Source organism: Humulus lupulus, chromosome 6 (genome assembly GCF_963169125.1).
Source record: "Humulus lupulus chromosome 6, drHumLupu1.1, whole genome shotgun sequence".
NCBI classification, from domain to species: Eukaryota; Viridiplantae; Streptophyta; class Magnoliopsida; order Rosales; family Cannabaceae; genus Humulus; species Humulus lupulus.
This window is the reverse complement of record NC_084798.1, coordinates 99,466,441-99,492,624: the sequence shown is the minus strand read 5'-3', so window position 1 is coordinate 99,492,624 and position 26,184 is coordinate 99,466,441. Positions and strand designations below refer to the sequence as shown.

Sequence of the window (26,184 nt, the reverse complement as noted above, 5' to 3'; positions counted from 1 at the left end):
ACTCACCGTGTGGGCATGTTTCGAGGTCCCGAGAGTGGTGCCTAGGTCAAGACCCTATCTATATTGATCTTCATTAATGGAGGTTATAATTGGTTGTGATTAGGTAACCGCTAAGGAATCAAAAGTCGATCGTTCTCAGGAGTCGTTCTTATTATTATTTCTCGCTCGAACCAGAGGTAAGAAAACTGCACCCCATATGTGACATGTATGATTATTCTTGAGGCATGTTGATTGTGTAAATGTGGACATGGATTGATTATTGAATGCTTAGAAAATCTTGCTCACGTGTGTATGGCACTGACTCATTAGTCAGAATTGGAAAAGGTGTCAGTATCAACTGTGAAGCTGTGACTCATTAGTCAGGTTCGGCAGTGGTATTGGGCACTGGTCACACGGTGCTGACTCATAAGTCAGGACGGCCTTAGCGTGTTCAACGCAAGCCAATAAAGATTTGATCTAATCGACATCTGCATTGGATGACTCAAAGAGCATTAATGCCGAAACGACCTCAAGTTCGATGAATACTATAAGCGCTTATGTGTCTTACCCATCAGTCACTCATCTGTTAAGTTAGAGACTTACCTATCAGTCTCTCATCTGTTTAAGGCTAGTGGCTTACCTAGCAGCCACTCTTCTGTTTAAATTAGTGACTTGCTTGTTAGTCCCTCAGTATGGTTTTCTAGAACCTCAAGTGATATTCACTCATCTGTTTAAGAGCTATAAGCTCTGTGTGATTATAATGATAATCATTTGATAATGTTTATATTCAATACTATGTTTTCTTGCTGGGCCTTGGCTCATGGGTGCTATGTAGTGCAGGTAAAGGGAAAGAAAAGCTCACCTAGCCCTGAGAGGAGAGCATAGGTGGTGATGTGTACATATGCGGCCGCTTGACCACCACGGCCAAGGAGTTCTCAAAGGAACTAGGGGGTTTACCCTATTTTTGCCGCTTAGGTCGGCGGGTTTGTAATTTTGAAACAGTAATGAACTTTTTGAGTTTTAAATAACCTGTAAATGTTCTTGTGGGCCCATGAACAGTTTTATGTACTTAATAAAATATAACATTTCCTTTTTATTGATTTTCCACCTTAGCCTGTTAATAACACTTGGAACATGTTTTTAACCAAAGGACTCGGGTAGCGGGTCAAATTTCTGGTTCACCGTTCACCGTAACGGTTCTGGGGTCACCAGGGCGTTACAGAACACATGGATGAATATTTGGATAAATTGCTATGAAATTGATTGCTTGTGAATGATTAGAGTACCAGTGATGGATCATGAAAGGATTATTACCCTGTCATCATAGTCTGATTGTCGAGTCGTTGATTGCAGATTGACTTGCATAATTATGCGTCCAAGAATATCTACGTGACTAGCCGGCAGGTCCAGGACTAGCGATGATGATCAGGGCTAGACCCCTCCGCCAGTCCCTGAGAACTGGCAGCAGCTGATGGCAGATATGTAGGCTCGGCTATAGAGCCAAGAGGAACAGAACCGAATTTTGCGGCAGCAGGCTCCATCTGGGAGTGTTGCCCCCATTGTGCCACCTGCAGTGGTACCTGTTGTGCAACCAATTGAGGTTGGGAATATATGGGAGTTTTTGTATGAGCGGTTCAGGAAGCAACAGCCCCCGATCTTTGAGGGAGGACCTGATCCACTGAAGGCTGAACAGTGGATTGCCATGATTACTACCATTCTTGATTTTATGAGGGTAGAGGGACATGATAGAGTGGCCTGTGCCACATATATGCTGAGAAAATATGCCTGAATCTAGTGGGAGGTGGCATCACAGACCGGGATGTTACTGCTTTGACTTGGGAAGGATTCAGGGACTTGTTCAGTCAGAAGTATTATAATGTTGCCATTAGGGCAGTGAAAGTAAATGAGTTCGTGGGGCTGGTTCAGGGTAGCATGACAGTTACAGAGTATGCCCTGAAGTTCGATAAACTTGCGAAGTTTGCACCAGATCTTATACCCACCAATGCAGCTAGGCAAGATAGATTTATCAAAGGGCTTCATTCTATGATTGCCCGAGATGTGAGGATTACAACAGTTCCTGGAGGGACAACTTATGCCCAGGCTGTAGAAAAGGCTCTTACCGCTGAGGAAACGGAGAATAAGATTTGGAGAGAAAGTGCAGTGAGACGGGAGGGTCGCAGGGCGGTGCCTCCATATGCTGGTTCTGGTAGGGGTGGAGGCCCCAGTGATTTGAAGAGGAAGACCCCTGAGGCTTCGATAGCTCCTGGTCTTGATAGGAGAGGTCGGGGTACTCAGGGTTGCCATCAGGGAGGCGGTGATACATGGAGGACTTATCCTGAGTGCACGAGGTGCAGAAGACGCCATCCGAGCAAATGTCGGGCTAAGGCCTGTTATGTGTGCGGGGTGGTGGGACACATCAAGAAAGATTGCCTGACAGTGAAGAAGGGAGATGCGGGGAAGGTGGAAAACTTGACTCCAGCTTGAGTGTTCACCCTGACGCAGGCGGAGGCCGAGGCTAGTCCCTCGGTAGTGACAGGTCAGCTTTCTAGTGCTGGCACTCCTTTTACTGTATTGATTGACTCTGGTGCTACACACTCATTTGTTTCTAGTAAGGTGATTGATAGACTGTGTAGACCTAGTGCGTATTGTGTTTCAGGGTTTGGGACTATATTGCCTACAGAGGAACTGATAGTATCTAGGAGGTGGATTAGAGCACTGCCAGTGATAGTTGATGATAGGGAGTTATTAGTAGACTTGATTGAGTTGAATATGGAGGACTTTGATATGATTCTAGGTATGGATTGGTTAGTTAGATATGGAGCTACCATTGACTGCAGGAAGAAGATGGTGACTTTTGAGCCAGAGGGTGAGGATCGCTTTGTTTTTGTGGGAGCGGTGCATGGACCCCGCGTACCCAGGATATCGGTGTTGAGAGCCAGAGACCTGTTACAGGGTGGATACATAGGCTTTCTGGCTAGTGTGGTGGATACCACCAGGGTTTCACCAGTAGGACCGGAGGAGACCAGATTGGTTTGAGAGTTCTTGGATGTGTTTCCTGAGGACTTCCCAGGGTTTCCGCCACATAGGGAGATTCAGTTTGTCATTGAGTTGGGGCCAGGGACAGAGCCAGTGTCGAGGGCACCATATAGGATGGCACCGGCAGAAGTGAAGGAATTGAAGATACAGTTGCAGGAGCTTCTGGATTTGGGGTTTATCAGGCCTAGTTACCCGCCATGGGGTGCTCCAGTTTTATTTGTGAAGAAGAAGGACAGGACTTTGAGAATGTGTATTGACTACCAGGAATTGAACAAGTTGACTATCAAGAATAAGTATCCCCTACCAAGGATTGATGACTTGTTCGACCAGCTGCAGGGTAAGATGGTGTTCTCAAAGATTGATCTTCGATCTGGTTATCACCAGCTGAGGATCAAGGATGAGGATATACCGAAGATGGCCTTCCGAACGCTGAGGGAGCATCAGTTGTACGCCAAGTTTAATAAATGTGAATTTTTGTTACCAGAAATGACATTCCTTGGACATATCGTGGGTGCAGATGGGATTAAGGTGGATCCATCTAAGGTAGAGGCGGTTAGGGATTGGCCGAGGCCAAGGAATGCCTCGGAGGTGTGGAGTTTTCTTAGTTTGGCAGGTTACTACAGACGGTTTGTAGAGGGCTTCTCGAAGATAGCAGCACCAATGACAGAATTGACACAGAAGAATTTGAAGTTTATCTGGTCAGACAAGTGCGAAGATAGTTTTCAAGAGTTAAAGCGATGACTTATTATAGCGCCTATGTTGAGTCTTCCTTCGGGGGAAGGAAAGTTTGTTGTTTACTGTGATGCATCGAGGTTGGGTTTAGGCTGTGTGTTGATGCAGAATGAGAAGGTTATCGCTTATGCATCACGACAGCTGAAGGAGTATGAACAGCGGTATCCTACCCATGATTTGGAGCTAGCAGCGGTGGTATTCGCATTGAAGATTTGGTGACATTATCTTTATGGGGAGAAGTGAGAGGTATACACCGACCATAAGAGTCTGAAGTATTTCTTTACACAGAAGGACCTGAACATGAGATAGAGGCGTTGGCTTGAGTTGGTAATGGACTATGATTGTGATATTCTTTACCATCAGGGGAAAGCCAATGTGGTGGCAGATGGATTAAGCCGGAGAGGCCCAGGTCAGTTAAATAGTTCCATTCAGATCTCAAGGGAGTTAGCTGATGAGATGGTCAGAGCAGGGATAGAGTTGGTAGTAGGTCGGTTGGCCAATATTACTCTATAGTCGACCCTGCTAGAGCGGATCGGAGAGGGATAGTTGGCAGACGCCCAGTTACAAGGGATTAGAGAGAATGTCTTAGCGGGAGTAGCTAAGGACTATTCTATATCTGAGGTTGGTTTGCTTCGGGATCAGGAACGGATTTGTGTTCCAGCTGACAAGGAAATCAGACGAAAGATACTATATGAGTCTCATACGACGCCGTACTCACTTCATTCAGGTACCACGAAGATGTACCAAGATCTACGGATGTTATATTGGTGGCCTGGGATGAAAAAGGATGTGGTGGAGTACGTTGCCAGATGCTTAACCTGTCAGCAGGTGAAAGCTGAGCATCAGCGACCAGCAGGGTTACTTCAGCCTTTGGGTATTCCTGAGTGGAAATGGGAGGACATTACTATGGATTTTGTGGGAGGTTTACCCAGAACAGTAGGGCTTCATGACTCGGTGTGGGTGATAGTGGACAGGTATACCAAGTCAGGCCATTTTCTTCCAGTGAGGTCGACATATACTGTGGATCAGTATGCCGAGTTGTATGTGAGAGAGATCGTACGTCTCCATGGGGTTCCTAAGTCTATAGTGTCAGACCGGGATCCCATCTTCACTTCCAAGTTTTGGAGTGGTTTGCAGAAAGCTTTGGGAACTCAGTTGAAGTTCAGTACAACCTTTCATCCTCAGACTGAAGGACAGTCTGAGAGGACGATTCAGGTGTTGGAGGATATGCTCAGAGTATGTGTGATTGACTTTGAGGGTTCATGGAGTAAGTATCTTCCGTTGATTGAATTCTCATATAACAATAGTTACCAGTCAACAATTGGAGTGGCTCCCTATGAGATGTTATATGGGAGGAAGTGTAGATCGCCCATTCATTGGGATGAGACGAGTGAGAGGAAGTATTTGGGACCAGACATGGTTTAGAGAACAAATGAAGCTATAGAAAAGATCCGAGCTAGGATGCTCGCTTCTCAGAGCAGACAAAAAAGCTACGCTGATCCTAAGCGTAGGGACGTGGAGTTCCAGGTTGGGGACCACGTGTTTCTTCGAGTTTCACCATTGCGAGGGGTGAGGAGATTTGGAAGAAGGGCAAGCTAAGCCCTAGATTCATTGGACTATTTAAGATCCTGGAAAGTGTTGGTCCAGTGGCTTACAGGTTAGCCTTGTCGCCATCTTTATCAGGAGTCCATGACGTATTCCATGTTTCTATGCTCCGGAAGTACGTCTCAGATGTGACTCATGTGTTGAGGTATGAGGACTTGGAGTTACAAACAGATTTGGCTTATGAAGAGCAACCAGTTTATATTTTGGATAAAAAAGATATAGTATTGTGGAATAAGACAATTCCTCTGGTCAAGGTGTTGTGGAGTAATAGTAGGGTCGAGGAAACGACCTGGGAGCTTGAGACAGCGATGCAGGATCAGTATCCCGAGTTATTCAGGTAAATTTCGAGGACGAAATTCTCATTAGGAGGGGATATTTGTAACGACCCAAATTTACTAATAAGGCTTAAGGGCCTTGATTAGTGTGCCGGGAGGGCATAATTGGAATATATGTGATTTAATGATTAAAAGTATGGTATATGACTATTTGAATATCTGAGATGCATGACTATGTGTATTAGTATGCATGTAGGCCCTGATTAGGTTAGAAATGGCATAATTATAATTTTGACCCATTGAGGGCATAACTGTATATATATGTGATACTTGTTGAGACCACATTATTATGTGGATATATTTGTGAACTGTGATTCGAGACGATCCTAGTGAGCGGTTAAGCGAAAAAGTCACGGCGGAGATTTATACCCGGCTCGGGGCAAGCCTGGGAGTGTAAATGGAAATTTAGAGAATATATTGGTGTTAATTATGACATTGAGGAATATAATTGGTGATTAATTAGGTATTGGGAAGTAAGCGAAAAATATTAGAGACACTCGAGGAATTAGCGGGAATTGGGTGAAATGACCAAAATCCCCCTAGGTGGATTAAGAGATTTAGAATTAAAGGGGAAGGTATTGTGGTTATTTGGCATATAAGGATAGGCGTAACTGAGTCTTTATGCTTAGTGGAGTTTGTAGAATGAAATAGAAGTCTGAAGGAAAGAAAAGGAAAGAAAAGAAAGAGAAAGAAGGGAAAGAAAAGCAAGGTCGGTTTAGGCTCTTCTCCACCATTTCTTGGGGTCTTTTGGAGCTAAGGTTCAGAGGAGAGCTAGGTCAAGCTGAGCAATTAGGTTTCTGAGTTAAGCTTGAGGAATTGGCAGGGCAATTCATTCAGTGGAGGTAAGACTTTGAGATTTTCTTCACTTTCTGGTTTTGGTGCTGAACTGTGATATCTAAGTAGAATTTGATGGGAATTCTAGGGAATTCAAGCCAAGGGTTTGAGGAGGAGGAAGCCAAGGAAGAGTAGAGGATATCCTAACATCAACTTTCCAATTAAAGGTAAGAAACTTTGAGTTTGGACACTTGAATTCTGAAGTTTTGTTGTTTGGCTGAGTTTTTTTGAACTCTAGGTTCATCTATGATGAATTCTATGTTTAGGGATGCATGTGATTGGGTTTTGTGTATTTGGGATGCTTGGGATGAGTGGAGTGTGTTGATAAGCTTGTTTTTAAGTTTGGTTGAAGGTTGAAAAAATTTTGGTAAGGGTTGGCTCGAGGAAATCGCAGGAAGGAAAAATGCAGGGTAGCTGGTTCTGTGACTAACGCTACAGCGCTAGCCTTTGGGCGATGTAGCTCTAGGCTAGGTTGTTTGGGGGTTTTTGGCTTCTACTTGTAGCACCCTCCAAAGAGCGTTGTAGCCCTACCCTACTTCCAGAAGAGGGTTTTTGAGTTATTTTCAAGGGTTTTTGCCCGGGGGTTCGGGGTTCGATTCCACCACCCCGTTTGGTGGAAATGGAACTTCTCGAGGGCTCCGGAATGGTTCCGAGGTTAGGTTTTGGACATAAGGTTTGGTGATGATTCTGACCTATTTTTGTGACTAGGTGTGCACTAGGGCTCAAGAGGGATCGTGCTCAGGGATCAAAGTGAATGAAGCTAGCGAGTTAAAAGGTAAGAAAACTGCACCCGGTTATATGTTTGTGATGGGACTAAGTGCTCCCGATATCTGTATAATGTCAATGATGGTATTATGCCATGGGACATGTGATAAATGGCCTAAGGGTGACGTATACAATATTTGCGCACAAGGCGTGGCTTGGCCACTAGTAGCCGAGGACAGCTTAATATTCACTGGGCTCGGTTTAAGCGGGCCGGAGTCAGTGGGATAAACAAAGGGTGCGGCCTAAGGGCGCTAACCCTAGTTATCATTTGTGATTAATTATTGATGTGAAATGATATGTTTGGTATGTTGAATACTTAATTATCATGGATGTTTGGTCTAATGAGAACTTTCTTATGGGATATGGGATAGTGGATTGTTTATTGATTGATTATGCTCTGTTGTTGTATTTTCTTGTTGGCCCTTGGCTCACGGGTGCTACGTGGTGAAGGTAAAGGCAAAGGCAAGTCAGACCATTCCTAAGATGTAGAGCTGCAGGGCTGAATGTACATAGTCAGCTGTTCGGTCGCCATGGCCGAGGAGTGGATCAGGACGGGGAATGCCTAACAGTCTGTTTTGCCTTAGAACGACTAATTACTGTATTTAAATCTTGAATCTTTGTAAATGGTTTTAATCTTATTATTTTTGGGATCTCGTGTAAACAGAAAACGTTACTTTTAAGAAAGCTTTTGAGACCAAAATCTTTTAACCGTAGTTCCATTGTAGTTTTAGTAACACATTTTTAATTAAATGACTTAATTAGCAAGTCTGGAACTTTTATAAACACACAGTGTAACGGTCTTGGCTATCCAAGGCGTTACATTGTTGTTTATATATTGTTACTGCAATGGTGTTGTTTATATATTTTTACTGCTATGGGGTTGTTTATATTCTTCTGTTGCTAAGCTTGTGGTTTATATTCTGTTACCTATTGATTCTATTGATTAAATTTTTCTTGTTGAACCTTAGCTCATGGGTGCTTTGTCATGCAAGTAAGGGCAAAGGAAAGCTGGACCAGCCATGAGTTGAGGAGCTTCAGGAGTTGTGTGTACATATGTAGCCTACTCAACCTACATAGCCAGGATAGCTTAGGAGGAACTAGGGTTGAACCCTGTTTTGTTGCTTAGGATGGCTAATTTGTATTTTATTTATCTTTTATTTTTCTGTAAATACTTTTTGCGATCCCGTGTTTCAACTTAATATTTTAATGAAACATAATTACTTCGTTGAATTTTTTTTTAATACATAACCTTGATTTAGTTTATAATTACACATTTAAGTGCAAATGACTCGCTTAGCGAGTTAAGCACTATTTTAAACACACAGTGTAACAACCTTGGCTAACCAGGGCATTACAACTTTGTATCAGAGCTAAAGATAAGCTCGACTCACGGTTTGGTATCTAATAACGTGACTATGTGTTTAATTGTTTAAATTGAACATATGTGCCTTATTTGGATGCTAGAATAGAGAGCATGATGTATATAAATGTATTTTATGGGAGTAAGGCTTGATAATTGATGCATGAACGTTATAGACTCGTGTCTTTGTATGCATATTGTATGTTGCTATTGTGATGTTTGGCCCTACTCGTGGAATAGTTCTCGATATGATTATCATGCCTGATAGGTTAAGTCATTGAATACAAACAGATTCAAAAGTTATGTATCCAAGGCAGTCAATTGGACCAGTCATTGTTAATATCGAGGTTGCGAATGATAGTCAGGGCCAAAACCCTCCATCTGTCCCCTGGAATTGGCAGCAAATGTTTGCTAGCATGCAAGCAGGATTTCAAGAGAAAGAGGAAGAGATAAGGTGGTTGAGACAGCGAGTTCCGTCAGGGAACGTTGCTCTGTATGTTTTGACAACAATGGTACCAGTTTCGGCTCAACCTGAGGGTGGGAATAGATGGGAATTACACTCACACGGTAGGGAGGGCCCTTGCTATAGAGGACACAGAAGATGAGATATGAAGTAAGAATGTCGTAGGGCAGGAAGCTTAGGCAATGGTACCCCCATTTGCAAGATCAGGTAGGGGTGGAGGCCCTATGTAACGCCCTACTTCCTTAGAGCCATTACTAAGTGAGTTTAAAACGTGAATTTAACTCACTAATCGAGGTTTTAGGAGAAAAGTGTAATTAAACCATAAACAGAGTCATAAAGTTTAAAAATTAATACCATTTACTGAAAATCACAAAACGTTACACATCTGGGATCCCAAAATACTATTGTAACGCCCTGGATAACCAAGACCGTTACACTGTGTGTTTAAAAATAGTGCAAGACTTGCTAATCAAGTCATTTAAGCAAAATGTGAATCCAACGTCATCAACGGATTAGGAATAAAATATTTTGGTCACAAACAGGCTATTTTCATTAAAAATGACAGTTTAAATACATGGAAACTCAAAACAGGGTTTAGATGACTTAGTTGCAGCAAATTCCAAAAGTTATAAGTAATTCAAGCCACTCTAATGGAAAAATACACATTTTAGGTTTCCGTCCCTGTACAATTCCTCGACCGTGGCGGCCGAGCAGCTAACAATGTACACCTCACCCCCAGAGCTCTCCAACTCATGGTTTATTCAGCATACCTTTGCCTTCACCTGCACCACGTAGTACCCGTGAACCCAGGCCCAGCAAGAAAGCATGATATCATAGCAAGATCAACATCAATAACCAAATACTTCACAACTCATAACCAGGAATACAGCAATTCATAACATGTAACGACCCAAATTTTCTAATAAGGTTTAAGGGCCTTGATTAGTGTGCCTGGAGGGCATAATGGGAAGTATGTGTGAATTTGGTGGTTAAGATGCATGATTATGATTTAAAGCATGTTATATGATTATTTGAGTATTTGAGATGCGTGACTATGTGTATTATGTTATGTGATAATTTTAGCCCGTTGAGGGCATAAACGTGATAATTATGTTATGTGAATTGCACCACGTGGGTGTGGTGATATCAATGTGATGCACGTGCCGAGACGGTCCTAGAGAGCTAGATAACTCAAGAGTCACAACGGGATTTTATACCCGGCTCGGGAGGAGTCTAGGGGTATTTTGGGGATTTTGTAATTTAGTTCTTGTGAGATAGTGGTAACTGGTAATTTGGTAACCTGTGTAACTGTTAGTAACCATAGAGAGTAACAAGTTTAGATGGAGAAATGGTAGAATTGTAAGGAAGTAGGAATGACAAAAAGGGCCTTGAGGTTTAGTTGGAATGGGAAATAGATGGAAGGGTAAAATGGTCATTAGGCAAGGATTTGGATTATATCAGCTGAAGGAGAAGGGAATATGTATTACACTTGGTTACATTTTGGTTTATGCTGAATTTGGAAGAAAGAGCTAGAAAGAAAGGGGAAATGAAGAAGGGTCTGAACTTGTGACCTAGGAGGAGATTCAAAGGAGTTTGAGGCAACCAAAACCAGATTTAAGCTAGGATTACTCAAAGGTAAGAATTGTACTCTGTTTAAAGTTGAATTTAAGTTTGAATTTTCAGAGATTGAATGGGAAAACTTAAAGGGAATATGGCTGGTTTTACTTGGAAATTCAATTAGGATAATCAAGAGGAAAGAGATTGGGAGCTGAAATTGGGAGGAGTTCAAGCTGAGTTTGATTGAGGTAAGAATCTTTAGCATGTTTAATTTTTGTAATTGGTGTGGTTTAAGACTTTTGAAGCATGATTTATAGTTTTGGAAGCCATGGTTGAAGTTTTAGGAATTTGAAACTCAAGATAGGATCTTGGGGTGTGATTGTGTGATTGGGGTTGTGTTATGACGTTTATGGGTTGTTAGAGGGTTCATTTGGGGTTCTGAATTTATTTTTTTGGGCTTAGGTATTTGTTTGGAATGATTTGGAATGGTTTAGGCTCGGGAAAAACGCAAGGAAAAACCTTGACATCTGGGTTCGCGAAGGAGCACCGCGGCCCTGTTCTTGGGCACCGCGGCGCGAGGCTGTTTCTGGGCAGAGCAAGCTCTCTGACTTGCTGGGCGCCGCGACCCTATAGGGCAGCGCCATGGCGCTAGGCCAATTTCAGAACATGGGATTTGGCAATTTTGAGCCTTTTCTCCGGGGGTTCGGGGGATGTCTTCGGTGCATTGTTTTAGGGATTTGGGGGATTCCAAGAGTGTGGGATTGGTTCCGGGAAGTAGTTTTGGATTGGTTAGCGATAAAGGACGTTTCATTTGTGTTGTGACTAGGTCCTTGGTGAGGCTCGGGATAGAGGACCGTGCTCGCGGCTTTGGGGCATCGGAAGCTCAGGATACAGGTAAGAAAGTTGCACCTGATTATGTGGCTAGGTTGGGACTAAGTGTTCCCTATGTTTGTATGCATTGTTATGTGAATGTGATTAACCGTGTGGACACGATGGGACTAAGAGCTCCCTACGTTTGTATATCATGTCATTAGATGGTATTATTATGTCATGGGACATGCGATAACCGGCCTAAGAGTGTCGGAATCAATATTTGCGCACAGGGCGCGGCTCGGCCACTGGTAGCTGAGGCAGCTTATTTATCACTGAGCTCGGTTAAGCTGGCCGGAGTCAGTGAGTATTACACTGGGGGCAGCCCAAGAAAGCCGAAGACAGTGTATTAAATAGAGGGTGCGACAAAGGGCGCTGACCCTGAGTATCATTTGATGATGTGATAAACTGTTGATTGTGAGCGTGATTATTGTGTTGTGAATGTGATTTGTTGGTTGTCTGGATGAGAAACTGCTATTCTGTTGTGAGTTAATACTGATTGGATAAATGTTATGAAATGTTGAATTCCTGGTTGAGCATTGTGAAATATTTGTTAGGTGTTGTTGATGTTGCTATGTTATCATGCTTTCTTGCTGGGCCTCGGCTCACGGGTGCTACGTGGTGCAGGTAAAGGCAAGGGTAGGCTGAATCAACCATGAGTTGGAGAGCTCTGGGGGCGAGGTGTACATTGTCAGATGCTCGGCCACCACAGTCGAGAAATTGTACAGGGACGAAAACCTAAAATGTATATTTTTCCATTAGAGTGGCTTGAAGTATTTGTAACTCTTGGAATTTGTTGTAACTAAGGCGTTTAAATCCTGTTTTGAGTTTCCATGTATTAAACCGTCATTTTTAATGAAAATAGCCTGTTTGTGACCAAAATATTTTATTCCTACTCTGATGATGGTATAAAGTTCACACTTTATCTAAATGACTTGATTAGCAAGTCTTGCACTATTTTAAACACATAGTGTAACGGTCTTAGTTAACCAGGGCGTTACATAGCATTTATCCAATCAGCGGTAACACTCAACAAATTAACAATTTGTTATCCAGACAATCAACAAATCATATCCATATCACAATATTCACATTCATAATCAACAGTTTATCACATCCATCAAATAATATTCAGGGTCGGCGCCCTTAGGTCGCACCCTCTCTTTAACCCACTATCTTCGGCTCACTTAGACCGCCCCCAGTGTTATACCCACTGACTCCGGCCAGCTTAACCGAGCTCAGTGATAAATAAGCTGCCTCAGCTACCAGTGGTCGAGCCTCGCCCTGTGCGCAAATATTGATTCCAATACCCTTAGGCCGGTTATCACATGTCCCGTGGCATAATACCATCTCATGACATGATATACAAATATAGGAAGCTCTTAGTCCCATCATGTTCACATGGTTAATCACATTCACATAACAATGCATACAAACGTAGGGAACACTTAGTCCCAACCTAACCACATAATCAAGTGCAACTTTCTTACCTTTAGATATAGCTAGCTTGTTCAATTGATCCTCAAGCACAATCCCGTTTGAACCTTAGCACGCACCTAGTCACAGCCATAGATCAGAATCATCACCAAACCTCAAATCCAAAACCTATCCTCGGGACCAATCCCCAGCCCCCGGGAAGCCCTAATTCCATCAAACGGGGTGGTAGAATCAAACCCCGAGCCTCCGGGCAAAAACCCTAAGGACAAACTCAAAAACCCCTTTCTGGAGACAAGGTAGCGCTACAACGCTCTAAGGAGGGCGCTACAGCGCTACAAGCAGAACCAAGACGCCCAGAAAGCCCAAGCTTAGTGCTGTAGCACCCAAAGGCTAGCACTACAGCGCTAGTCGCAGACCAGCAACACTCTGTTTTTCCCTTCTTCGATTTTCTCGAACCAAAACCTCTTGGAACCCTTCCAAACCTCAACTACACAACAAATTGAGTCTACCATCACCTATATCTCATCCCAAATGACCCAAAAACCCAAAACTTAGCCACATTCATCACCAAACTAAGAAGACAACCATAGAACTCAAAACTCAAGAACTCATCTGAAAACCAGTAACTACCAAGCAATTCAAGAAAGCAAAACCCAGAAACCTTACCTTTTATGGAGAGCCCAACTTAGGTTGCCTCTAATATCCCTCCATTACTTAGCTCATCAATCCCCAAAGCTCAAGTCCCTTAAGTTCCATCCAAAGCCTCAAATTAGAAATCTATTCTAGCAAAGTTCAGAAAACTCAACAGAACCCTTTAAACCTTACCTCATTTGAGTAACCAATCCCTGATAACTCCTTAGCTTCACCAAAGTCTCTAGCCCCAAACTCCAGTCTGAACTTTCTCTAAGATCCCATCTCCAAAACTCACAGAAAAATGATGAGGAGAAGAATAAATCGAATGGAGAAGAGAAGTCCCTGTTTTTCTTCTTTCTTCCCTTCTTTCCCTTTCCTTCAGCTTCTCACACTTTCTAATAATTCCACTAAGGCATAAAGGCAGATGTTACTTATCTCTTATAGTCAAATGACTATATTGCCCTCCCAATTAAACCAAGTTTTTAAACATCCTAAGGGCATTTTAGTCATTGCTCCCAATTCCCACTAATTCCTCAAGTGTCCTAAATATTTACCACTTAATTCCCACCATCTAACTATTCACCAACTATTTTTCCTCATTATCAAATAATTTCCAATACGTCCTCCAAATTCTCAGATACATCCCCAGGCTCACCCCGAGCCGGGTATAAATCTCCGCTGTGACTTCCCGCTAAACTGCTTGTTAGGATCGCCTCGAATCACAAGCTACAAACATATCCACATAATAATGTGGTCTCAACATTAGCCTACCAATATACACACAAGTATACAATTACGCTCTCAATGAGCCAAATTACCAAAATACCCTCACAACAAAGTATAAAACCCCATGCATGCCTTTATCATCATATAATAATATGACCCACATAATCATGCATATAATCAAGGTCCTAAACCTTATTAGGAAATTTGGGTCGTTACATTGCTTTTCTTATTTAATTTATACTCAAACTCTTAACCATATATTATTATTAACTGATCCTTTTCCACTGCTAGTTGGATCTTCTTATAAGTTATATCCTTATTATCAAGAAATAATTATGATGATTTCTATTCGTCCCTGTCGCTGAAGCTTAAAATATATGTTTACTTCTTTTGTTAAATTTGTTCGTTAGAAATTTTGCTAATTAATTCTAATCATATTTTGCTATAAGTGGACACATTAATTTATATTGTATATTTTTTAATTGTTATTGGGACATGTATGTATATTTCTTAGCACTTAGTTCAGTATTGCTAGTCAATAATCTTAGTTGGGGATGGGAAGTACTATGTATAAATATGGCTATGCTATATTTATTTTCTAGTTTCTATCTCTCTCTATTTTTTTTTCCAGATGGAGAAAGTTAAGTTCTGGAATAAAGTGCATCTCATATACGTTATCTTCTTTGTAAGGAAGATCATAAGTCACATATGGTGACCTCATTTTACTGTGTGTTATGCTTTCATTAACCACATATATGTGTGTTTATATATTAATTGATATGTTGTTTTGGGATTTAGCATGAAACAAACAACTAGTTTTCATGCTTCTATTTTTTGCATTGTCACTTTAGATTTGTGATGTGAGTATTGCTAGTCAATAATCTTAGTTGGGTATGGGAAGTACTACATATAAATATGGCTACCCTATATTTATTTTCTAGTTGCTATCTCTCTATTTTTTTTCTAGATGGAGAAAGTTAAGTTATGGAATAAAGTGCATCTCATATACGTTATCTTCTTTGTAAGGAATAAGATCATAAGTCACATATGGTGACCTCATTTTACTGTGTGTTATGCTTTCATTAACCACATATATGTGTGTTTATATATTAATTGATATGTTTTGAGATTTAGCATGAAACAAACAAGTAGTTTTCATGCTTCTGTTTTTTGCATTGTCACTTTAGATTTGTGATGTGAGTTTATGCAACTTTTGTTACTTTAAACTTTTTGGAATATCTTATTTGTGCATTTTTGTTACTTTAAACTTGTAGAGCATACCTTTGTTAACTATGAAAAACTTTTCCATTTTTTTTTGTCCCAATGCAGACGTTTTACAAGAAGTTAATAAGGCATACAAAGCAGCCAAGAAGGACAGTAGCCTTGCTGCCGAGACTGCTCAAGGTGACAAGGCTTCTTCAAATGTGCTAACAACATGAATCGCATCATTCAAATTGAAAACTTATTTATGACTTTGCAGCTTGACACAGTTCAATAAAGTACGTGAAGAATTGGCACAATAAAGGATGAGATCAATGAAGTACGTGAAGAATGGGCACAACACGTCATGGATTTGATGAGTACTATGTAGATCTACTCACTTTTGTTAACTTATATTTTTAAGGAGATGTATACTTACATTGTTAACTTAGACATTCTACGATATAGTTTTATTGTCTAACTATTGTTACTATTCTTATACACATTTTAATTTGTTTTCTAACTATAGTTGCAATCCTTATATGAGTCAATTTTGCTTAAGTTACGACTCATTATTTTGGATACTTGGTTCAAATTCTAGTATTTTATATTATTGCAATCTTTATTTTGCTCTGTTAAATTTGTGCAAAGACGTAAATTCTAGTATTTTATATTATTGCAATCAAACGTTGACTTTCAACCTCTCCCACTGGGAGACGTGGGAAGTCTTTCACATCTCCCATTAGGAGACATGAAACATATACATGCAATGACCCTACCAACAACGTCTCCCCAATTGGGAGACATTGTAGACTTTCAATGTCTCTCAAATAAAGTCATAAAACTCATATTTTGTTTTAGTGTTATGTCATATGTTATGATATATATGTATTTTTAGACTATTTTTTACACATTTTACAATGTAGTAAGAAGTTTTTAAATGTTATTTTGTTGTTGTTTTTAAGTTTATTTTTTGTTGATGCAACATGTTGATGTTTAGTTGATTTGCATGTGTTTTTTCAACACTATATTGTTTAGATTTATATATAAATATTTTCATGTTGTTTTTTTAGTTGTTTAAGTTTATATATAGTTGTTTGTGTTTATATCTAATTATTGTTTATTTGTTTTTAGATATATTTTGATTTAGAAAAAAAAAAAAAAACATGTTAGTATACTATGGGTTGACTTCTAATTGTTGTTCAATTGTTGTTTTTTTAGTTATTTTTTAATGTGTTAGTATGTAGTGGGTTAATGTTTAGTTGTTTTCCAATTTTTTTTAGTTTATTTTGGATATATGTTTAGTTGTTTTGAGATATATTTTTAGTCTATTTTTTACACTTTTAAAAATGCACGGAAAAATTGTTTTGAGGTTGCTTTTTTGTTGTTTTTTATTTATTTTGAGTTAATGCAATGAATTGATATCTAATTGTCTTTTCAACACTGTATTGTTGTGAGATTGTTGTCGTGTTGCATTTAAATAGTTTTTTTTTAAAATTGTATTGCTCTGTGTTGCTTTTTTAAAATGTAAGAATAAGTTTTTTGATGTTGTTTTTGTTTTGTTTTTTAGTTTTTTTGTAGCTGCAATGGGTTGCACTATGTTGTTGTAAGGTTGTTGTCGTGTTGTTTGTTTAACGTTATGTTTTGTGGGTTGATGTTTAGTGTAAATCGTATTTTTGTAATTTTAAAACAATAAAATCGTATTTTTGAAAACTTGAATTAGTAAAAATATAAAATAAAAAAATTAAGGATTGTAAAAATATAAAAAAAAATTATAAAAAGTGTGTATTTATGAAAAAATCCTTAGGACAGTAATTTCTTTATATACTTCCACTCGCTATCAATAAATTTTGAGACCAAATTATCATATACGTACGCGTATCTTGCCAAAAAGTTTTTTAAAGGAGCAAAATTCATGCATGAAACTCGCAAGATAATTAGATAATGTAATAATAAATGTACATATGCCTAATATTAAGTAAAAATTATTCATCAGCAGCACATCAATGTTACATTAATTAGTCTAGTACGTAGCTGTGGTTGATAATGTTTATGTATATTATGGCCGATATTCATTGAAAATTTGGGGAACATATAACTAATTTAGTGAAGAAAATTACAAAAGGGAGGTTACGTATATTTAAGGCCCATCAACCCACATCTATCTATACGCATCTACCATCTAAATTTCTATACCAATTGGCTATACAAAAGTGTACATATATTTAAATAGTAGTTGGAGAACGACAAAGTATTGTTCTTCCCATTATTCTTTTATTTGTTCTCTTTTACCCAATATTACATATAAGTTTGAGTGAGAGGTCGATTTATTTGTTTATAGATAATGGCAACAGAACAGTCGTTAGGAAAGGTCCAATTTAAGTGGTTCAATTTGATCAACTGAAACGGCACGATTTCGGTATGAAGTTAACTTATATGCATAATTTCATTTCACCAAACACGTCTTCCTCCCCAAAGGTACTTTCTTTTCATCTTTTTTTTTCTAGCTCTTAAACCGACGTCATTTCCATCTTTTGAAAACAACTAAAAATATTAATAATTATCCATAAGATTTGTCATAGTTGCCTGCATGTTTAATTCTCTCTAGATTTGATCGTGTAAATATAATTGTGTATGTATTTGTCTATAAATACTACAATGTATTTGTTTGGCAGATCCAACAGATTATTATAGTTTCATTCTGTGGCGAACGTTTCTTTCTATCGTTTCCCGATTCTAGCAGATTCTCATTTTCAGATTTCTAATAAGGTAATTATTTAGAGGTATTAATTAATGAATAACCTCTCAAGAAAATATTTACTGTTTGATGCTGTTTGAGTTTCTTTTCTTTTTTTTTTTTATCGATGAACTTTAATTAATTCCGATGTATTGAATGAATCTTGGTGGGTTTGGCTAATCAGCATAAATATTTAACACTTACTAATAAAAGCGCGGCCAACTTTCATGGTGATATTAGTGGAGTATTAATTCTTGTGGGGTCTTCATTTTAGTTTTATATATTTTCTTGACCGGAAGTGGTCTTGATTTAAGCTAGTTTGCTTAATATTATGTAACAAAAATATGCATCTAAAGTAGGAATAGAAATATAATCTATTTTTTACCAAAAAAAAAATGCATCTAAACATTACACAATGATGTGATAACTTAAGTAATTCAATCATATTTATTAAAATTAGGACTTATTGTTTTAAAAAACAATGTTAAATTACTGTATATAATGTTTTTGTGCATATTTTCGATGCGCATATTATACTATATGCACTATTTAAGCAAAAGTTATTATCTTTTAATAATAATTTTTTGTAAGTCAAAAGCATAATTTTTTTTACTAAATATCACACATTTAATCACAATAAACCTATAGTCTGTGATTTAGTTACAAGTTGTCACAACCTATTATATTTAATGATAAAATTTGTTGTATTCAAAAGTTATTTGGTCACAGCTTGTGATGATATGCTTTAGTAAAATAAATTTTTTACTTTTACTCACAAATTTTATTGAGATTAAAGTAGGATTTTTTTTATATTACAACACTATATAACCATTATTTTTTTTTTACATGTCCTTTTTATTTTGGGCAATGTTATGTGCACCCAAAAATAAACCAAAATATTATACACATTGACTTATTAATTTCTTTTAACAGTAAGTCTCATTCATTAATGTAATTGGTTAAAAAAATCCACCGCACATCATTAATCTTTTATTTTACACTAATTGAAATACAAACTTGTGATATTGTGTTTTTTTTATAGTACACACGTGTGATATTGTTGATTAGCCACCATACTATAATACTAAATGTGAGGTCCCATATACTAATTTAATATTGTGAGGTCTATTTATAAGCTAATTTAATGTTTTTTTTTTTTGAAAGGGGCTAACTTAATGTTCGACACCACAAATATATTCGATAACAATGTTTTTTTTTACTACGTATACATTAATCCTTTTATATTAAAGGATTGAAAATCTTTACCCTTGATTATTATTATTTAATTTTTATTTTTATTTTCTATATTGGAGGCCTGTGCTTGAATTAGTTTGGCCGCTGCAAAGAACTTGGTAAGAATATTACAGAAGACTCTTTATATTTTAGAGTCTCTCTGAATTACTGTATAATATTAAATTTGGCACTTTAAAAAATTCAACGGTTAAATTCGTAATAAAATACATACGGGGTTAAGTTAAGCCTTCCTTTTCATGTTTTGTTTTTTAAATTGAACTTGACATCTTTTTATCTTATCTATATGCATGTAGCTTAAAATTTTCGAATCTTTTAATTTATATGGTTGTTTGCCTTATATTATTTTACTCTTTTGTACATATAACTATGTTTTGTATAGTGTTTCATAAATCATAATAATTTGTGTCAATGTTATTATGAGACCATATTAACCAGGCCTAAAATTTATTATTGAAATGATCCCCAAACTATGGAAACCGTCTCATGGTACCATGATTTATGACGTTGATTCTGGATCATCAATTTATATATATATATATATATATATATATAAGAGCATAAATGTACGAGAGAATACAGATAGACTATTCCATCATTGATGATGAATTGGTGGCCAACCCGCCCTTCTCCAAAAAAATAAATAAATAATAGTTTTCTAATGTGGTGATAGCCAAACCCTCTAACCTCCTTTCCAGTACACGTATTATATAGATTTGTTAGACTACATACTATGGTTCACCAACACCTAAGTACATTATTTATATCTTTGGTTACCAAGTCACAACTCTTGGTTATGTTTCAAAGTATTGAAAATGGGGAATAAAATCGACACAATATATATGTAGATCTCCCTTTACATAAATATAATTATTTGAATGTATAGGAACCTTAAATTGTTTGGATCTTACGTATATGCCTATATGTTATTAAAGTTTTTTTTTTTTTTGAAGGTTAAAAAAATAAAATAAATAATTAAAGCTGGCTGGTTCAACATACAAAACTTGTTAAATGTCCGAAATATAAATCAGATATGCTCGGTGAGTGGGTTAAGCTTTTTTATCTCCCTATAGAACTCATCATCAGCTACTTTTTTGGAAATCTGGTCACTAAAATCCTCCTCATTTTTCTGCTTTATACATACTAATCTGTTAACGAACTCTTCTTTCAAAGCCTTACTAATTATAATAATATTTATTTTATCAATTCCAAATACGAACAAAAAAAAGGTATAAAACAGTCCATTATAGATCATCGAATAAATAACTTGGGTAGAATCTCGAATACTACGATAACTACCCGTGGTACCTTTTTGTTTCCGCGAGAAAGTAATTTCCCATTTGCCAAACGCTTGTTAATAATAATATTAATATATACTCTGCATGCCTGCACTATTCTATTCTTTAATTTGTCAAATTGTGTAACATTTTTATATAATTTTCAACTTAGCATTGAAATTGTACTATTTATATGTTGGTTTGTACTCGACTTTTTTGTGGCGCAGGCCGGCAGAGAGACAAAGATCTCCCGAGGGCTTCTAAGTTTATAGAGATAAAAGTACATATTTAACATACTTTTATATATGTTCCCCGGCCCCAAAAAATAATAAATATATATTTTCATATATATTGTTGTTCGTGAAGTTTTGGATAATAAGAAGAATATTTGGTAATTATATTTTTGATGTTAGCTATGGAAGGACAATTAGGAAGAGCTGGGGAAGTAAGAAGGCTTCACATCATCTACTTTCTCACTCATCTTGGTCGCTCAGAGCATCCCCATCTCATTCGAGTTCACCATCTCACCCGTACCGGCGTTTATCTTCGAGGTTTGAGTAATTCATATTTAATCTCCCATTTTAAAGCCTCTTTTGTAACAATTTTTTTTGGCTAAATATTATCATTATCTATATACATTTATAGGAAATTTCTCTTATATTTATTGTTTATTGTTATTTTTGGACGGAAGATGTTAAGAGATGGCTTGGGGACTTACGAGGAAAGGACATGGCAGAAGCTTATGCTTGGTCTTACAAAAGGTAAATTATAATTACAAAACATTTTTGTTTACAATTACATAGTTAACTAATTCCATGATTATGATATGATTAGACGTTAAGATTTCGTTATTCGGTAATGAATATATATATATATATAAATATATATCATATTTGTATAAACGCAGGAGGTACAAAAGTGGTTATGTATGGCAAGACTTGGTAGATGACGATCTCATAACCCCTCTTTCCGACAATGAATATGTTCTAAAAGGATCCGAAGTTATCTCTACCCCTGTTGGTAATTAATTAATTAATGAAATCAATTAAATACATACCATATATATATGTATAATAAATCACTTACATGAACTGTGTGTCATTTTCCAAAATTTATGTGATTTTCAGTGCTTTGAAAAATATATACTCCCTTTAATTAATGTATGTTTCTGGTTATTTCATTTAATTTGTAGATGAAAAAACAGATATTATTAACAAAGCTGTAAAGACTACTATTATGACTACTGGTGTAGCTGCAGAAGATGAGAAAGCAGTTAAGAAAGAAGCCTGTTGTAAACATACACGCCCTGATCCTAAAATTGCTCCGCCCATTACAAAAACTTTCTCCGAAATCAACGAAGATTCATCATTGTCTAGTTTTGGCTCGGACAGATCTTCTCTGACTGATGAATTCGATTCAGTGAAGCTGGAGAACGAAAACCAGTCGAGTAGTACAAAACAAGATCAAGAACGTCAACACTGCACTAAGTCTCTAGCCCAGAAAATTGACATCTCCACTCCTTTATTTCGCAACAACGTGAAGAAATCCAAGAACAAGAACGGGATAAAAAATAACGAGGAATGCAACGAAATGGATTGTATGAGGCAAGGCTCTTCATCCTCGTCGTCGTCATCATCATCATCATCATCATCATCAAAATCACCTTTACCTGCTAAGAGAAAGAGCTTTTCTGGTGGAGCTTCAAACGTGCTTAAGAGCTTCATTACTTGCCGCGCGGTGGATACAAACGACACCGTTTTAGTTACGGTGAAACATGGTGGCGGCCGCGGCGCCGGTGGCTTCCAAAAGAGTGCATCGGTTAAGGGCAGTACCAAACCGAATAGTGGTAATAATGCGCAGGATGACGTTTTCACTGGTGGCCGAAGGTCTTTCCATACTTGTTGGAATTATCATGATGAAGTACAACAGCCTCAAAATTATGACAATGCTAGGTAATTTTAATTTTATTTTCATTCTCTGTTCATGTCTTACAATTTTGTAATTATATAACTCTCAATCAATTTTTATAAGAGTAGTGACTGTGAAGAACTTTAAGATAACTCAAATATTTATATATGTGAAGGATGCATTCGATAGTAAATTTGATAACAATGTCGTATTATTATGTAATCAAACATGAGTAATTTAAATGTAAATGGCCGTAACATACAAAACAATTAATATATATATATATATATGTATGTGTGTGTGTGGAATGTTGCTTAATTTTGCTGAAAGCTTGGTGGTCATTTCTAATACAGAAGAAGCTGTGATGAGAGGAGTAGCACAGGCTCAACAAAGAAGAATCAGCAGCAGAGCGAATTCACTAAACAAAGAACAATTCCACCAGCTTACAGGCCAATCAGAGAGCCCAATTGCTCGTAAGTCAACGTAAAAATTGTGCATTGATTTCACTGTGTTTTCGTTTGTTTATGTTTTGTCGATAAAACAAATTTATATTTTATATATATATATAAATATATATATATATATGGGTTTATATTTTTCATCCCTGTTTTGTTTGGACTAAGAATTGACTTTTTAGAGTCTATTTTGTAAAATAGTTTAAATAGAAAGATCAATTCCATTTTGGTCAAAAAATTTTGATCTAAAATTATAAATAATTCACAAAATTATTAATTTAAAACAAAAATAAAATTATTTTGTCAACTGTGTTGTTGTATTTAATTTATCCTTCATTAAAATTTGGTTTATGATCTATTTGAATCATTTTACCTTGGTTTAGGATCTATTTGAACTATTTTACAAAACACAAAGTCTAAAAAAAAATTGTCAAAACACAGAGTCCAAATTAATAATGGGACAAAATACAAGTTCCAAAAATATATAAACCTTATATTTATATATATATAAAATGTTATCAATGATTTATCTTTCTATAATAATGGTTATATTCTATGAAAAATTATGTGTTATAATTAATGATTAAATTTTCTTCTTTTGACAAAGATTAAAAATTAATATAACATTTATGAGTAAATAATGAATAGGACTATAGCTAGTTATATAAATATATATATATTTTCTATATAAAAAGTGTGTAGATAACTGAAATTTTTATTTTTAACCATTTTTTATTTTTTTCGTTAACTTTAACATAATATTCTTATATTTAATAGAATATTCTTATATTTAACTATACATTCTAAACATGATTTAAACTTAAATAAAATTAAATTAATGAATAATTAAATAAATTAAAATATGATATTTTTTAGATAATTTACCATGATAATTATTTAAAAATAATAAAACCATATATTTTATAACTTAAATAATATTTAATTAAACTTAAACTTCATATTATATTAAACATATAATATATAATATTTTATTGTCAATGTCAAATTCAAAAACTAGAAAAACATTATCTTAAACCAAAAAATAATTAATTAAAATAGGATATTTTTAAGATATATTATGATAATTTAAATAATTAAATCATATTTATTTAAAAATAATAGAGGTATACATATAATTTTTTTATCTTATAAATTTGTGTGATAGTTTATTTTTTATCAAGTGATTGAAACTAATTTTCTTCATCAAATCCATCAAAGAACATTGTGACATACATTAAAAACTAAAAATAATTTATGCATGTACTATTGTCTACACTATAACTTTTTCTATTTTTATTTTATTTCTATTATTAATCTTTTTTTAAATATTATTGTATTTTATATATGTCATGTAACCATGTAAATATATATTTATGTCAATATTATATTTAGATATCATATATATATATATAAAGATTATTGATATAAATATTTATATATACTATAGAACTATAATTTATTCTATTATATATATATTTTTTTTTAAAATAATAAATTATACAGAATGTTTACAATTTTAAAACTGAGCAAACGTGCATTATAAATTATTTCTACCTACATACAGACACTTGCCTTGAAAAATCATTACAATTAGGTAATTCATTTGAAAGCAATAAATCTGCTTAAATATATAATTAAAACAACGCTATATTATTAAAAAGAAAACACCAGTTGTGTTACAAGCTTCTCAACTGCCGACGGTACGTGAGACTATAACATCAAACAAAAGTCAAATGATTAACTGCAATTAAATACATTTTTAAAACTAAGAATAATATTATTTGCTATTCATTATATTACTAAAACTATATAATATAGAACTTTGCTAGTGGCAAGGGTGAACTGCGCTAATTTATGAAGAGGTGGACCTTTCTTTTTCTTTTCTTTTTTTCCCTTATTTTTCTTTTTTCAGAGTCAAGCTAGTCCATGAATTCGTATGAGTTACTTGAGATGACCTAGTCAAAAGTCATCATAATTATTAATAATTAAGAACCTAATAAATTACTCCTTTAAACAATGGACATAACTATCAATAAAAGTAGTGCCCACCTTAATTAAATACAAATACGAACACAAACACACATTTACAATCATCAAATGCACAGAATTTTCTGATAAAATGTTGAAATTTATTACGTTGTTGCAGGCAATGTGGGAAAGCATTCAAACCAGAGAAACTGCACTCGCATATGAAGTCGTGCAGAGGCATGAAAACTTCGGCTAATAAGAACAATTTTAGTACTTCTGTTGATAAGAGTACAGTACTTTATTATCACCAGGGATCTTCTACCACTTCATCCTACAAAGATTCAGCTCTGGCTCATTTGTTAACCAGCTGAATCCACTGTATAAACTTATATTACATACCTGCTAGTTTATTTTAATGGACACCCATTATTATATTATCTAGGGAATATATTTGATTGGGACCTTATATATTTTTTTCCGATTACACAGTTGGTACCTTATATTACGTATAATACTGGTAGGTACCTTGTAAAATGTAATTTGGTAAAAAATGGTACCTTCCATTTGATTTTGGTGAACAATATTTTTTAAATAACGAGTTCACTATCATTTAACCTGAATTAATTTCATTTATTATTTGTAAATGAATTAAAATTATATCATAAAATAAAATAAAAAGTTAGAAGTAAATAAAATAAAGAAAAAAAATTATTTTCTCTCTTCATCCTTCCCATTCTCGTCTTTTGACAATCTCAAACCCAGAAATCATCATCAACAATTACAGAAATAATAAATGACCGAATGACCATCATCAATCTCACTTTCTAGTACCTCTGAACTAGAAAAATCAAAACTCTCATCACCAATCGCTGCATTAGAAAAATCAAAACAATTATCAATGGCATTAAGCCAGATTCATAGTAATCAAAAGAAAATATTGAAAAGGGAAAGAAGGAAGAGAGGCGTAAATAAAGTTGTGAATATTTATGTGTATATTAATTTCCTCACTTGATTGATACAATATCTATACTAGGTATTTATAATACAGTGGACATA

The 26,184-nt window shown here is 36.1% G+C and overlaps 1 protein-coding gene across 4 annotated transcripts; it reads left to right on the top strand.

Annotated features, from left to right (window-relative positions):
• Positions 1-17,653: 17,653 nt before the first annotated feature.
• Positions 17,654-25,612, top strand: LOC133782390 (protein SOSEKI 1). 4 transcript variants are annotated; one of them, XM_062221686.1, is made up of 9 exons: positions 17,654-18,010; positions 18,208-18,301; positions 21,025-21,077; positions 21,211-21,348; positions 21,489-21,558; positions 21,705-21,817; positions 21,990-22,749; positions 23,059-23,178; positions 25,307-25,612. In XM_062221686.1, the coding sequence occupies exons 4-9, from the start codon at positions 21,213-21,215 to the stop codon at positions 25,497-25,499; spliced, it is 1,392 nt and encodes a 463-aa protein (XP_062077670.1). In that variant the 5' UTR covers positions 17,654-18,010; positions 18,208-18,301; positions 21,025-21,077; positions 21,211-21,212; the 3' UTR covers positions 25,500-25,612. The 4 variants fall into 4 exon arrangements, with proteins under 4 accessions (XP_062077670.1, XP_062077669.1, XP_062077671.1 ...); XM_062221685.1 differs by lacking the exon at positions 21,025-21,077; XM_062221687.1 differs by lacking the exons at positions 17,654-18,010; positions 18,208-18,301; positions 21,025-21,077 and having other exon boundaries at positions 21,099-21,348; positions 22,050-22,749.
• The last annotated feature ends 572 nt before the right edge of the window (positions 25,613-26,184 follow it).

Excerpts from the sequence above, each read along its gene's own strand:
- LOC133782390 (XM_062221684.1), top strand. The coding sequence starts at position 21,204 with ATGTTAGCTATGGAAGGACAATTAGGAAGAGCTGGGGAAGTAAGAAGG. Across the intron at positions 21,559-21,704 it reads TATGCTTGGTCTTACAAAAG|GAGGTACAAAAGTGGTTATG; the intron begins GTAAATTATAAT and ends GTATAAACGCAG. Across the intron at positions 21,818-21,989 it reads AGTTATCTCTACCCCTGTTG|ATGAAAAAACAGATATTATT; the intron begins GTAATTAATTAA and ends TTTAATTTGTAG.